The sequence below is a fragment of the Sparus aurata genome, chromosome 16 (genome assembly GCF_900880675.1).
Source record: "Sparus aurata chromosome 16, fSpaAur1.1, whole genome shotgun sequence".
NCBI classification, from domain to species: Eukaryota; Metazoa; Chordata; class Actinopteri; order Spariformes; family Sparidae; genus Sparus; species Sparus aurata.
Window position 1 is genome coordinate 21,703,135 of NC_044202.1, and position 13,381 is coordinate 21,716,515.

At 45.9% G+C, this 13,381-nt stretch overlaps 1 protein-coding gene across 1 annotated transcript; it reads left to right on the top strand.

Moving 5' to 3' along the window:
* Window positions 1-382: 382 nt before the first annotated feature.
* Window positions 383-12,159, top strand: ak7b (adenylate kinase 7b). The gene is made up of 18 exons (XM_030443231.1): window positions 383-517; window positions 822-1,001; window positions 1,071-1,179; window positions 1,828-1,922; window positions 4,514-4,624; window positions 4,712-4,792; window positions 5,067-5,155; window positions 5,341-5,431; window positions 5,610-5,687; window positions 7,256-7,405; window positions 7,551-7,679; window positions 7,774-7,879; window positions 8,877-9,005; window positions 9,122-9,178; window positions 10,704-10,901; window positions 11,005-11,225; window positions 11,796-11,954; window positions 12,049-12,159. Exons 1-18 carry the CDS (start codon window positions 425-427, stop codon window positions 12,085-12,087), a joined length of 2,115 nt encoding a protein of 704 aa, XP_030299091.1. The 5' UTR covers window positions 383-424; the 3' UTR covers window positions 12,088-12,159.
* Window positions 12,160-13,381: the final 1,222 nt, after the last annotated feature.

A 13,381-nucleotide genomic window follows, 5' to 3' on the forward strand; every position in this document is an offset into this window, starting at 1 on the left:
TTTACTTATAAACTTTGCTCAAATTCTGTCCTGGTTTTAAACTTATTAATAATTTAAAGGAACAATCACAAAAACACTTCATGAAAATTCATTCAGATTTAGCAATTTGATTTGACTTAGCAGGTGGTCCTCCACAGAAAAACTATAGGGACCACATACCATGTATTATTTATGTTTTGTGGCCTTTAGTGAAGGTTTTTTTTAGGTAGGTAATAAATGCCTCCCTATATTACCACAGAGGAACCTGTTCCTGTTGCCATATCTTTTGAAATAACAATGCAGAACACAAAGTAATCTAAAAAGAATGGGGAGATGATCGCGTCGCGCTGCCGCACCGCACCGCACCGCACCGCGTTGCCGGAAGCCGCGCGCGTCGCTGCGTCTCTATGGCAACGGGACAACAACAACATCAGCTGTAGACAACATGGCGGAGCCGAGGATGGAGAGAGGTGGACACACACCGAAAAGAGTTTTCATCAACAACACGGACTCGTACGCTTCTAAACACATCGCCAAGGTACAGATCCGTCAGGGTTCATGTGGGTCAGAACCGAGTGTTGGATGGGTTCTAGCTAGAACATAACGACCAGGTCACTCAGTTTCTGTCCCTGCTGGAAAAAAAAAACAGCATAGACCAGCACCAAAGCACAGCATGCTGGTCTTGCTAGTGACTTGCTGACAACAACAAGACCAGCACATGTTGTGTTTTAGAGCTGGTTTTGGTGCTGGTGCTAGTTTTTCCAGCAGGGGTGAGACACAGAGCTGACTGGACTGTGGACCAGTTGAAACAGAGATTCATGTTGGTAACATGCTGTTTGCAGTTTCTGTCTGAATGTGAGCTCAGACCACCTGCTGGTCCAGAGGGACAGACTAAGACTGGGGATGAGGAGGACGGAGTGGTTTCACTGCAGAACCAGAGAGCAGAAGGAGCCTTTCAGCTGGTCGGAACCGCCTCGGACCCACCTGAGGAGGACAGAGGGTTTGTGATGGAGGACTACAGGGTGAGTACACACTGACGGTAGCCGTGGAGGTCACTGACGTCACTGCTGACAGGTCCGCTTGTATCCTAGAACCTGAACAAGGATGAGCTGCTGTCCAGACTGATGGACTGTGACGTTGTGATCTACAACGTGACCCAGCATGCCGATCAGGTAGAAGAGGCCTCCTGGGCGGTTTCAGGTGAACACTGGTCCTTTCTGCCGGCCGTCTGCTGGTCTGGGTTAGGGTGAACTCCTTCATGCAGTTATGTATGTACATCAACACATGTACACCTAGGGAATCATTCAAAGGTCCAGTTTAATGAACTTTATTTACCGTTTTCTGGCCATGTTTTTACGTCTCAATGTTGTGGTTTGAGTTTAAGGTACGGCCTCCTCTCAGAACCACACATCTGTTTTCAGAACTAATACCAATCACCATAATATCTAATGCCTTCTGCTATGATCTGTAGTTTGTCTCTCTGTGTTTGTAAAAGGATATTTAACTTTCCGGCTGTCACTGCGTCTCAGTTCAGGGCTGCGTCCTCCAAAGGCTGCCTCGTTCTGAAGGCTCCTTCATTATATGTGACCTTATTTTTCAGTGCTGTAAAAGGAAAAATATTCCAAAAACATGGGAAAGTGTCTGAAGTGAGCACATCTAGATGTCTTCTTTTGTATTTAGCAGGATTTTTTTGGCCACACATGAAGGACTGAACTGGTAGAAAATGATCAGATGTAATAAAATCCATCCATCGTCTGTAACTGCTTATAATAATGATAATAATAATAATACAATAATATTGTAATGAATGAATCAGTCATCAGGGCTCCTTCTGTGTTGTGTGTTTAGCTCTCCATGATAGAATAAGCCATTTTTCTGGACCGAAGATGTTCATCCTCATCTCCACTGTGATGACCTGGGCCTGCAGCAAGCCAGTCGACCCTGTGAGTGCACACGTGGACAGCATGACACGTTATGTCATATATGCACCAGGCTCCAAAAGTCTGCGACCACTTGTCAACATACCTGTACTTCAACATACCTGTACTTCAACATACCTGTACTTCAACATACCTGTACTTCAACATACCTGTACCACAAATGACAACATCATCTTAACAGTTTGAGTGACAAGTTGAATCTTTGATGAAAAATGCTGATGAGTGTCAGTACATCTTTGTCTTTGGTTTGTCCCCATTTTGCTTTAATGGCTTCATTCAGTTGAGCTGCATGGACTCCACAAGTTATTGTAAAACCTGCTGACTCATGTTATCCCTGCATGATCTGACGGTGTCCACAAAGCGTCTTGTTGTGATGTCACAGACTGATGGTCTTTCTCAGTCTTCAAGTGCCCCCATGAATGTTGAATGTGGTTGAGGTCAGGTGACTGTGGGGGACAGTCCAGGACGGTCATGACAGTCCAGGACAGTCCAGGACAGTCCAGGACGGTCAGGACAGTCCAGGACAGTCCAGGACGGTCAGGACAGTCCAGGACAGTCCAGGACAGTCAGGACAGTCCAAGACAGTCAGGACAGTCAGGACAGTCCAAGACAGTCAGGACAGTCAGGACAGCCAGGATGGTCAGGACAGTCCAGGACAGTCCAGGACAGTCAGGACAGTCAGGACAGTCAGGACGGTCAGGACAGTCCAGGACAGTCAGGACAGTCTAGGACAGCCCTGGACGGTCAGGACTCCTCTGTATTCTGTGGCCTTCAGTAGTTCTGTCGAAGCTTTGAGTGTTTTGTCTCTGAAGAACCAGGTGGTGCTTCATCATGAGATTAGACTTCATCATCATCCTCTGTGAGAGTCTGGTATTTCTCAGCCCATCTCAGGTGTTGGTCCAGGTGTCCATCCTGAGACAAGGTTTAGAAGCTGCTCCTGGTCCTCTGAGACTCTCAGGACAGCTTCTTCTGACAGGACGACTGCTGACTGGAGCTTTGTGTTGTTTATATAGTAAAGTCTGTATCTGTGATCAAGCTGCTGTTCTCTCTCTCAGGGAATTCAGTATTGATCATCTGGTGGCGTGCTCACTTTGGGTCTGCCTGATTGTGCTTTAAATACAACTGATCCACTTTCAACCAAACATTTTGGACCTCCATGCGCTGCCCCCCAGGAAACCTTTAGTCTCACCATGGTCTGATGGTGACAAAGGCCCTTTTCAATACGACAACATTAGAGATGTTCAGTGTAGTTTTGGTGGCCGCTGTAGGTCTCAGGTCTGGAACCTAGTTGTGCATTCATGCAGCATTATTCCCGATGATTGAAATGTAGTTTTTCTCTCCGGTCACTATATGTTATAAGGAGTCCATAACATATCAAACTAAATTGATAATTTGTGCAGTTGTGGCTCTGGACAGACAGCAATGTGTTGATGCAGTACAGCCTCAGTGTATGAACGGGTGAATGTGGCCCGGGTGAATAAAGTACTTTGAGCAGTCAGTTGATGAGAAAAGTGTCCCTTTACATGTATGATCATCTGTCAGGAATATTGGTCATGATTATTCTTTATTTCAAGTTAAAGGAGTCATCACCCGGAAATCGCAATTTCTCTCGTTAAATCATGCATATTGGTGTTGGACCTCAGTTGAAACTTGCCTGAAAAGCTGGAGTCTGAAAGTGACTTATTTTTTTCGCTTTGGCTCTTTTTCCGAACAGGAATAGCGCACAATAGTGCGCATTCCTAAAGCACGAGATTTTGACTCTGCTCCTGTGGTGACTTTACCACAGGAGGCTACTTGCATTTAAACATCAGCTCACAGCCGTCCTCAGCCAGAGTGAGCACGCCGAATCTGCTTATTTCTCTGCCATTTTCACGCCATACATCGTCACCGCCAGCATTAAAACTCAAGTCTTACATGTAAAACACGAGTGTGAAAACTAAGACGGAAAAAAAAAGATTTTCCCATTCAGAGACATCCTGCTGTAAACGTGTCTCTTCCACCGTCTCTGCCTCTTCACTCTCCCGTTCGGGTTCAGACTCTGGCTCGTACATAAATGCCTGAATTCCATAAGGTTCGTCATTTAGTGTGTGCGCCATGACAGGGGGCTGTTTATGTTTTGGAGTCTGTGTGCATGCAGGCTCGCCCCGATTCCGGCTCTGTCCTTCCTGCGGCCAATCAACGCGCGCCTCATTACATATTAATACAATGCACATCCGGACCGGTCAAAACCTCGCGCATAATCTCGCGTGAGAAAGTCGTGGTATGAAAAAGTGTCAGAACAAGCTCTATGTTTGATTTTTTTTTGATATTTTTTTTCTAGTAAGTTTTAAGAATTGATCCAAAGTGATCCAAGAGGCACTGGATATGTAAAAAACCAGGTGATGACTCCTTTAATTAACTTTTTTAACATCATACGTTTTAGTAATATCTAAAAGCATTTGCCTTTAAATAGAAACAAACTCGTCAATTATTCATCAATGTATGTCATGTTGTTAAGACTGAAACCCCAGTTAGTTACTTTACATGTTTATTCACTAGCTCCGCCCACATCAGCTGAGTGTCTTCGTTCGTTCTGTCTCTTCGTTGTGTAACAGGAGGATCCAGAACTTCCTTTCACTGATGAGATGTTCAGGAGAAGACGCGCGCATCGCAACTTCAAGCAGCACATCGAGCTGGAGAAGAGGGTGGTCAAAATGGGCAAAACTGTCAGTTTCTAATCCCTGAGTAACATCTCGCGTTGGACACACATGCAACTGACGCACCTCACCCTGACACGTGTCTGTTGCTTTCAGAACAAGAACTTCCCGACGTACGTGGTCGCGTCCGGACTTCAGTACGGGATGGGAGAGCAGATCCTGCACTTCTTTTTCAAGGTAGGATTTCAAGCCTGGATCATTGCTTTGGCTGTCAACAAGATCCATTTTTTATTTTCCCAATGAACGAAAGAGTCTCTCCATTAATCACTGAAAATAAAAGTCAGAATTGGAGATCTAAGAAAGCTGAGCCCCTGGCTGCAGGTACAGAGCAGTGACCTGAGCCTGAGCATCACCATCATCAGGCCCAGTCATAAACAGAACCAGTCATAAACAGAACCAGTTGTGTATTTGTTTCTCAGGAGTAACTCATTGAAATCATCTGTGTTGTTAGACATCGTGGCTGGGACAAGAAAAAGAAATACCTGTCTTTGGAGACGGCACCAACATTGTTCCCATGATTCACATCAATGACCTGGCAAGGTTGGACACACACACACACACACACACACCCATACACACACACATTCCAACAATATGTATTTCTCTCTCAGTAGCTTCCTTGATATGAGGCTGTAGATGCGCAGTGATCTGACTTTCATATACATATAGAACTGACTCACTCAGTATGTCCATGCTATGAACAGTGACAGCTCTGTGTGTTAAAGTGTGATTCAGAACGTGATCGAACTTCAGCCCAAGCATCATTACCTGCTGGCTGTGGACGACTCCAACAGCACCATGAAGGACGTTGTGAAGGTGCGTTGATCTTCAGGCCTGTTTGAATCACACAGTGAATCACACAGTCACACTGTAGACTCATGATGTTTCAGTTTGAACGTGGTGAGATATTAGAGGTACGGACCAAACCAGAACCAAACTCATGTGTTCATATATACAGATGATGATACAATGATATGAGTTGTTTCTTCACCAGGCCATTGCCTCTGCGCTCGGGCCAGGGACGGTCCAGAAGAAGCCGTTTGAGGAAGCCTTCCTCGTGCAGGACTGGAGTGTATGTAGCGCCTGTTTCAGTACAGTTACTCCATCACGGCTAACGCTGAATGATTCACTGTCTGACTTTGTTTGTGCAAACTAGGAATTCAAGCTCCTCCTTCCCGGCCAAAAATGTTTACAAAGCCTTAAGAAGTGGAAGATTTTTCTTCACATGTGCCGTCTGCATGTTAATGAAGCGGGGAGTAAAAACCCTGGGTTAGTTTATCTCAGCGTGACGACGAGAGGCAGGGGAAACAGACAACCTGGCTCTAATCCGAACTCTATAGATGATAATAACACATCCTATCTGCTTTGATTCATCTGTAAAATCTGTTGACAGTGTATCAGCTGGGCGCAGCGAGGGTGTGCAGCCTCCTGGAGTCTTGACATCACCGAATGTATTTGTGTACAGATTTAACAGAGGAGATACTTTGTGTTAATTAGTAAGCTATAGATGTGTTGGGTAGTTGCTTTAAGTCTTTTGCTAAACCTGACTTAAAGGAGAACTTCGGTCGATTTAAACATGCAGCTTCATTGCTCAAACTACCCTTGACTTGCCAGTACCGAAGACGCAAACAAATTTGGTCCAGCCATTACAGAGCTCCGTGAACGGAGACTTAGCATTGAACGCTAACAGCATGGGGTCAGAACTTCACGCTGTGTTTTAAGCGTCTTAACATGCTCCACATCTCACACCAAAAGTTATGCAACATCAGCAGACACCTTAGCACACAGCACTGTAGCGTGTATGACTCAAAATGAATAAAAAAGTAGTTAAAACAGTGTGTTTGTGCAAGCAGCTACATTACCTGTGTGTTGACATCCGTGTGTTCCGGTAGCTAGACCAAACTAGCATATCCACCGAGTGTGCACTTAACAGGCTTAACAGGCTATTGTAAGGCTCATGGCTCATGACAGGCTGTAACATGGACATGTACATTAAGAACAGAAACACGAAAATGCTGGATTACGTTTCCGTCTCCGCCAGTGAGGGAGTAAGTGCACGCTCGACGGATTGACTAGTTTGGTCTAGCTACCGGAAGACACGGATGTCAACAAACAGGTAAGTAGCTGCTTGCACAAACACACTGTTTTAACTACTTTTTTATTCATTTTGAGTCACACACGCTACAGTGCTGTGTGCTAAGGTGTCTGCTGATGTTGCATAACTTTTGGTGTGAGATGTGGAGCATGTTAAGAAGCTTAAAACACAGTGCAAAGTTCTGACCCCATGCTGTTAGCGTTCAATGCTAGGTCTCCGTTCACGGAGCTCTGTAATGGTTGGACCAAATTTGTTTGCGTCTTCGGTACTGGCAAGTCAAGGGTAGCTTGAGCAATGAAGCTGCATGTTTAAATCGACCGAAGTTCTCCTTTAATATACAGACATGAGACTGATATCTCATGTTGGGGAAGCCACTTTGAAAACATAACTCTGCGAGCTACCAGAGGAGATGAAGGCTACTCAAGTCATCTGTTTGGTTAACTAAAACTGCTGAGAAGACAGCGGATCAGCGACAATGTTCGTATGATACAAAATACAACACACAGAAGTCACGTGTCCTCTGACGTGCGATCGTCTCCTGGCAGGTGATGGAAATCGATTCTCTGCTGGTCAACCTTCGTATGGAGAGCGCCCATCTCAAGGCTCCGTTCTCTGTGAACTGGTCCTGTGAGTCTGGGCTGGTGGACAACATGGCGCTGGTGGTGGAGGAGTACCGGCAGACCAGGGGCCTGCTGGTAGGTTCTAAAGCAGAGAGTAGACGTGTATCATGAAATGTGGACGGTGTACAACTCGAGCCACAGTGTGGCTACTTTCCGTTATATATCTGAAAGCTGTAGATCGAGGTGTACTAGATAATCCATGTGAGACTGTCCCCTGCAGCCCGTCCGTCTGTGTGTCCTGGGTCCTCCTGCAGTGGGGAAGAGCACAGTGTGCAAACAGATCTGCCAGCACTACACACTCCATCACATCACACTGATAGACACCATCACTGAAACCATCTCTCAGCTGGTGAGCTTCTCCTCAGGCACACATGCAGTAGCGGAGACAATACGTTTCCTGTACATGTCTGGCACGACAATTACATTTGAATCCCCATTTTTAGGAAGAAACCGTGCAGAATGCTGATCCAGACGGAGACAATGACGACTCTGTAGCAGAGGCCCAGGAACAGCTCGCCAGCCTGAAGGCCAGTATGGAGAGGAATGGAGGTACAGCGTTCACCTGCCGGTCCACTCGCACACTCCCCACAAACACTCACTCTGCTGCACCAGCTGAACACTACAGAGCTGCTGCTCCTAGATCCTCACATCAGCAAGCGGTCAAAAGTCCAAGAAGACAAAGCTAGCCACGTTTCCACCGAGCAGTCCGGTTCAGGTCTGGTTGGTTAGTTGCACTCTGTATTACCACTGTTGAACATCATGGATGGTTTGGTACCAAGAGGTCCTTTAGAACATCCAGAGTCATCCCGTCCTCTCTGCTCTGATGTAGCATACCGCTTCCTGCTTCTTCTGCATTGCCGCCTGCAGCCGTTTCTCAGCTAAAGCTTGTTTCCTTGTTGTAATAAGTAAGCACGTGTGTGTGGAGAATGTGTGGGCGAGCGAGAGAGGGCGAGAGAGAGAGAGCAAACAGCAGAAAGGTGACAGTGAATGTGACCAGATCAGAGGAGAGAGAGAGGTCATCAGTACTGTATGTTCAGCGGGACAGTGATGTAGAGTGCAGCTCACAGTGTGTCAGGTAACACATGCAGCAGCTTATGAAGAGTTATGTTCAGTCTGCCCTGCTGGTTCCAGCTGTCGGAGAGTGAAAGCCGCCCGGTAACAACCCTGTCCACGTGTTAGGGAACTGTCTGCAGTGGAGACACACAGCTGATCTGGCGTTTTTACAGTCAAAAGAGAACTAAACTGAAAACACTTTGGTGGAAACGCAGCTTCATATCGCTGATTAAAAATCAGCCGAGAGCATCCGCCTCTCTGAGCGACGGCAACCAGCTGAAGGCCTGCTGGTCCTCTGCCGCCCCGTCCTGGACACAACCTGAAACACTCTGACTGTTCACACACAGAACTGACTTTGTGTCTCCTCCCGTCTCCCGTCTTGCAGGGAAAACATGTAATCTCAATCTTTATTATTAATAAATGCGTACCTGTCTGTAGTAACATAGCAAAATGACATTCACATTACTGTTATGTCAACATTTCTGTCCATTAGGTATCTTGGACGAGCAGCAGCTGGTGAAGGTGTTGAAGGATAAGCTGACGTCTAACCCGTGCAGGAACCAGGGTTTCGTCCTGGACAGCTTTCCCAAAACATATGAACAAGCTAAAGAGCTGTTCTCTGGTGAGACACTGCAACATGGCTCCTCCTGCAGTGGGGTCAGATCGACATGCATGTACTCACGCTCAATATACGGTGGACATACACATGCACAGCTGTATGTTTGCTTTGTCTTTCAGCTGAGGAACATGATTCAGAAGATGGAACTTCTTCATACAGCAAGAACATTACTCCAGGTCTCTGTCACTGTTATCTTCCATGGTTACACCGCAGCACAACAGACATTTTAATGCCACGTAGTGATTTCTTCATGGAAACAAGCTTCAGATATATATTTTTTTAGGAATTGAGAGTGTTAGGGGGTTTAATGAATGCCAGCAGAGGGACTTTAAAACTGCTTGTAGATCATGTCTGGACTCTGCAGGAAGGAGCTGAGTGTCACTTCCTGTGCCCTTTATGTCGCACTTGAGAAACACACTTATTATCCAACAGTGCTTCTTTATCAAGTATAGACAGCACCATGAAAATGTCATGTGAATCAAATCGCCGTGTGAAGTTTAGAACAGATTAGTTGATGTGTGTTTGAGTTATAAAAACGTCCTGTTTCCTGGTGAATCATGAGACGTCTCTGCTCCACAGACATTAAGGTCAATGAAAGCTCCACAACTTACAAAGATCTTAAAGTGGAACTCTCGCCAAAAAGCAACCGAGGCTTTATTTGTGAATGTATATGAGTCAAACCTTACGACGAAAAAGGCACTTTTAAGATTTACAGTTTTTTTGGTTTTCGGGCAAGCTAATTTTTAGTGGAGCGCAGGGGCACTCTTATGCTGTTTTCAAAATCACTATTTTTAAAACACTAAGAAGGCTCGACACAACATGAAACTTTGCTCGTAGTATCACCAGGGTCTCTACACATGAACACACGATCCCCGAATGCGACCTAACAGGATTGACCCTAGGACCGTTACTTTTTGTCTGCCATGACGGCGGCGGGCCGGAGATACAGCTGCTAATGTGAGCTGTTCATAAACGTTCTTTTTAGTAAACTCTAAGTACACAAAGAATTTTTTCAATGCTCGTGTTCATGTGTAGAGACCCTGGTGATGCTACGAGCAAAGTTTCATGTTGTGTCGAGCCTTCTTAGTGTTTTAAAAATAGCGATTTTGATGCTAGCGTAAGAGTGCCCCTGCACCCCAGTGAAAATTAGCCCGAATTGCCGGAAAACAAAACTACGGTACATCTTAAAAGTGCCTCTTTTGTCGTAATTATGCTTTTACACGAAGGTTTGACTCATATTCAATCCGAAATAAAGCCTTGGTTGCTATTTGGTGAGAGTTTCACTCTAAGATTGCACTTCAGTCATTTCAATTCAAATCCTGAGAAAGACTTTATTAAAGTACAATGGCTGTAAGTGGAGAAAGTAATGCACTGGAACTCCACTTTGTCTTGAGTCTAGCCCATGACAGCAAGACACTAAAATATGCCGTCCAAACCACATAAATCTGGGCCAAATGTACTGTGAGGGCTGCCTTGGTAGAGTATTGTCAAGGTGCTATCAAGCCGTTTTGCCACACGTATTCCTGATATCCATAATAAGTATCAATTGTTTGCTACTTCTTAAGCTTGTAATGGACTTTGTGCACCCAGAACTATGAAAAATGAATAACCACAAACAACCATCTAGAAAACATTGATGCAAGGCCTGAGCCTTCACTGTGCTGTGTTGAGGTATCTGTGATGTTTACTCGTGTACCACAGAGTTCGTGCTGTGCCTGGATGCGTCAGACGCCTTCCTGAAGGATCGGGTGATGAACCTGCCTGAGAGGCAGGTCCAGGAACACAACTACGGTCAGGAGCACTTCCTACGACGGCTGGCCACATACAGAGAGAGCAACATGGAAGATATCACTGTCGTCAACTACTTTGAGGAGCTGGACATCAGCCCTCTGTACCTGGGTAACCCCTGAAGCAGGACTACATCTTGTGTGTGGGAAGGTTTCATGAGTTGACTTGTGTGTTCAGCATTCAGCACCCTAACCCTATCCTTTCACCCTGTCAGAGATCACCAGCAGCAACGAACCTGACTGCCTGCTGCTGATGCAGAAGATCTTCCACACGGTGGGCAAGCCCAGGAACTACGGGCCAGACATCCAGGAGGTGGAGAGAGAGCAGAGGAGGAGGGCTGAGGTGAGGATGAAGAGAGAGGCCATGGAGCAAGCTGAGGAGGAGAGCAGGGAGGCAGAGGAGGCCAGGCAAAGGGCTGCACGCTGGGAGGAGTGGGTAGGTACTGGGAGGGAAGCTGGGATCTGTTTGGGGAAGGATAGTTGGTGCTTCCCCTTCAAATAACTATCAAACACATCTGCTGTGATCACAGAGGTCCACCAGAGATAAAAATCTCAATAATGGCCGTCCCCCTGTGCAGTGTCGGCAGTTAACCAAAAGAGAAGTGTGAGCTGGAACAGAACACAACAAAGCTGAACTATCATATGATACCATAATAATAAAAGCTTGTGGACCAGCTTCCTGCTCCAGCTTTGACCCTCTGCGCTCACTGTGGAATGACACTTCAGTCACTCAACCTCAATAAAGTGGAGACAGTCTTGATAAACTGCCGACCTACTGACCCGTGTGATCGTCCGCCCGCGGGTTGGTGTCGACCCATCTGACCTTGTTTTAATGATGTCACTGTGTTTGCAGGTCGTAGCCGTTACCGTGGTGATTACAGCGCCATTACCGATAGAAATGAGAAGCCATGCCCATGTTGTACTAAACCAGAACGATCCTATCGGTGTAAAAGATTGATAGATAACGTGGGTGAGTTGATCTGGTGTGTGTGTGTGTGTGTTTCAGACGAAGGGTTTGGAGGAGGCGAGGCAGCAGGAGGAGGATCTGTTGGAGGCCCAGTCAGTCCCGATGAGGAACTACCTGGTGGAGCATGTCATGCCCACACTGACCCAGGGTCTGATTGAATGCTGCACAGCCAGACCACAGGACCCCGTGGACTTCCTGGTAATCCACCCGACGACTGTTCTTCCATACTCCTTCTCACCAGACGTCACTGGGTTTTAATCATGATCGTGTCCTTTGGTTTGTCTCCTTCCAGGCGGAGTTCTTGTTAAAGAACAACCCCTTCAACTACTGAGAGGAGAAAGAGGAAGGTCATTTTTGTGACAAACTGAAATAAAATCCTTTTTTTTCTCCTCATTCTCCTGAGCTCTTCGGTATGTTAGAGATGTAAGTCAATTACAGGCAGCATTTCTATTAGTAGAAAACCTCCCAGAGTCGTTTAGACTCCCAGTATTAGTAGTCACAGTGTTTGAGCCCACACAGTTCATGCTGGGATTTTGATTAGGTCTGATGTGTAAGTGGCCCATTCTCCTGTGCCGGTAGTATTTACACACTGCTTTGTTTGGGCTCTTGTGTGCCGGCCATTACTTAAAAGCACCCTAGAAAAGCGGATGAAAGTGCATATGAAGCCAAAAGCTAATTAAGTTGTTAATTTGCGTAATGAACTTGGTAAACTCCAAAGTGGGCATTCTCGGGCCATAATTGCTTTGTTGTGGCTTCTGATATCCAGGAAGGATAAATGTTACAAATGGAAGGTAATTTGTGTCTCTCTCATGTCGCCACTCACATCTCCAAACTGTACATAATTGGTTGCGACTGAATACCAAATTATTTCATTGTACATACTTAATTGCCACGCGGGGAAATTAGTTGCGCTTATTTGGGAAACATTTTCACACAGAAGACTTCTCAGCCAAGAAGCTCTGCACCGGCGTGTCACAACAAAGGCGGCTGCTGACAACAGATCTGTGTTCCCTTCACTCTTCAGGTTCGGCTCATGTGGATCATAACGAGTAGAATAAAAAAAAACATACATTGTTTCCTCACGTTCTGCCTCCTGTTGTAGACAGAAGGCATACGTTACTGAAGGTCCAGCTGCTACTGGACGTCTGGGAAAGACGTCCTGTACAAACCACAGCAGGAGAAGATATGAGACTGCCGCATCTCTCGGGCCGGTCAAACAGAGATGAGTGCACGGCCGCCTGCTACAACGTATTTAGTAGTGAGTCAGTGCTGCAAACAGTTAGTGTGCTGACGACAGAGAGCACTGTGTCACAGTCATGGCCTTTATCTTACAGAACAAACCAAAGCTACTGTTGCACTTCTGTTATTGGGCCTGTGTTGCTCTGTACGTCCAGCAGGGGTCAGCCAAACCACCACTCACCTCATGCGTAATGGATCAGTTTGTGTGATCAGTGGTGGGAATTCAGTACACTTACTCAAAAAATGTACTCGAGTAAATAGTAACAGAGCCTGTTTGTTAGTGAAATATGCATACAGTCTGCATATACATACATACATAACTATCTGCAAATAATTTGAAATGTGTCAAATGGAATAAATTAATGAACATATCCAAAAAGCAGCAC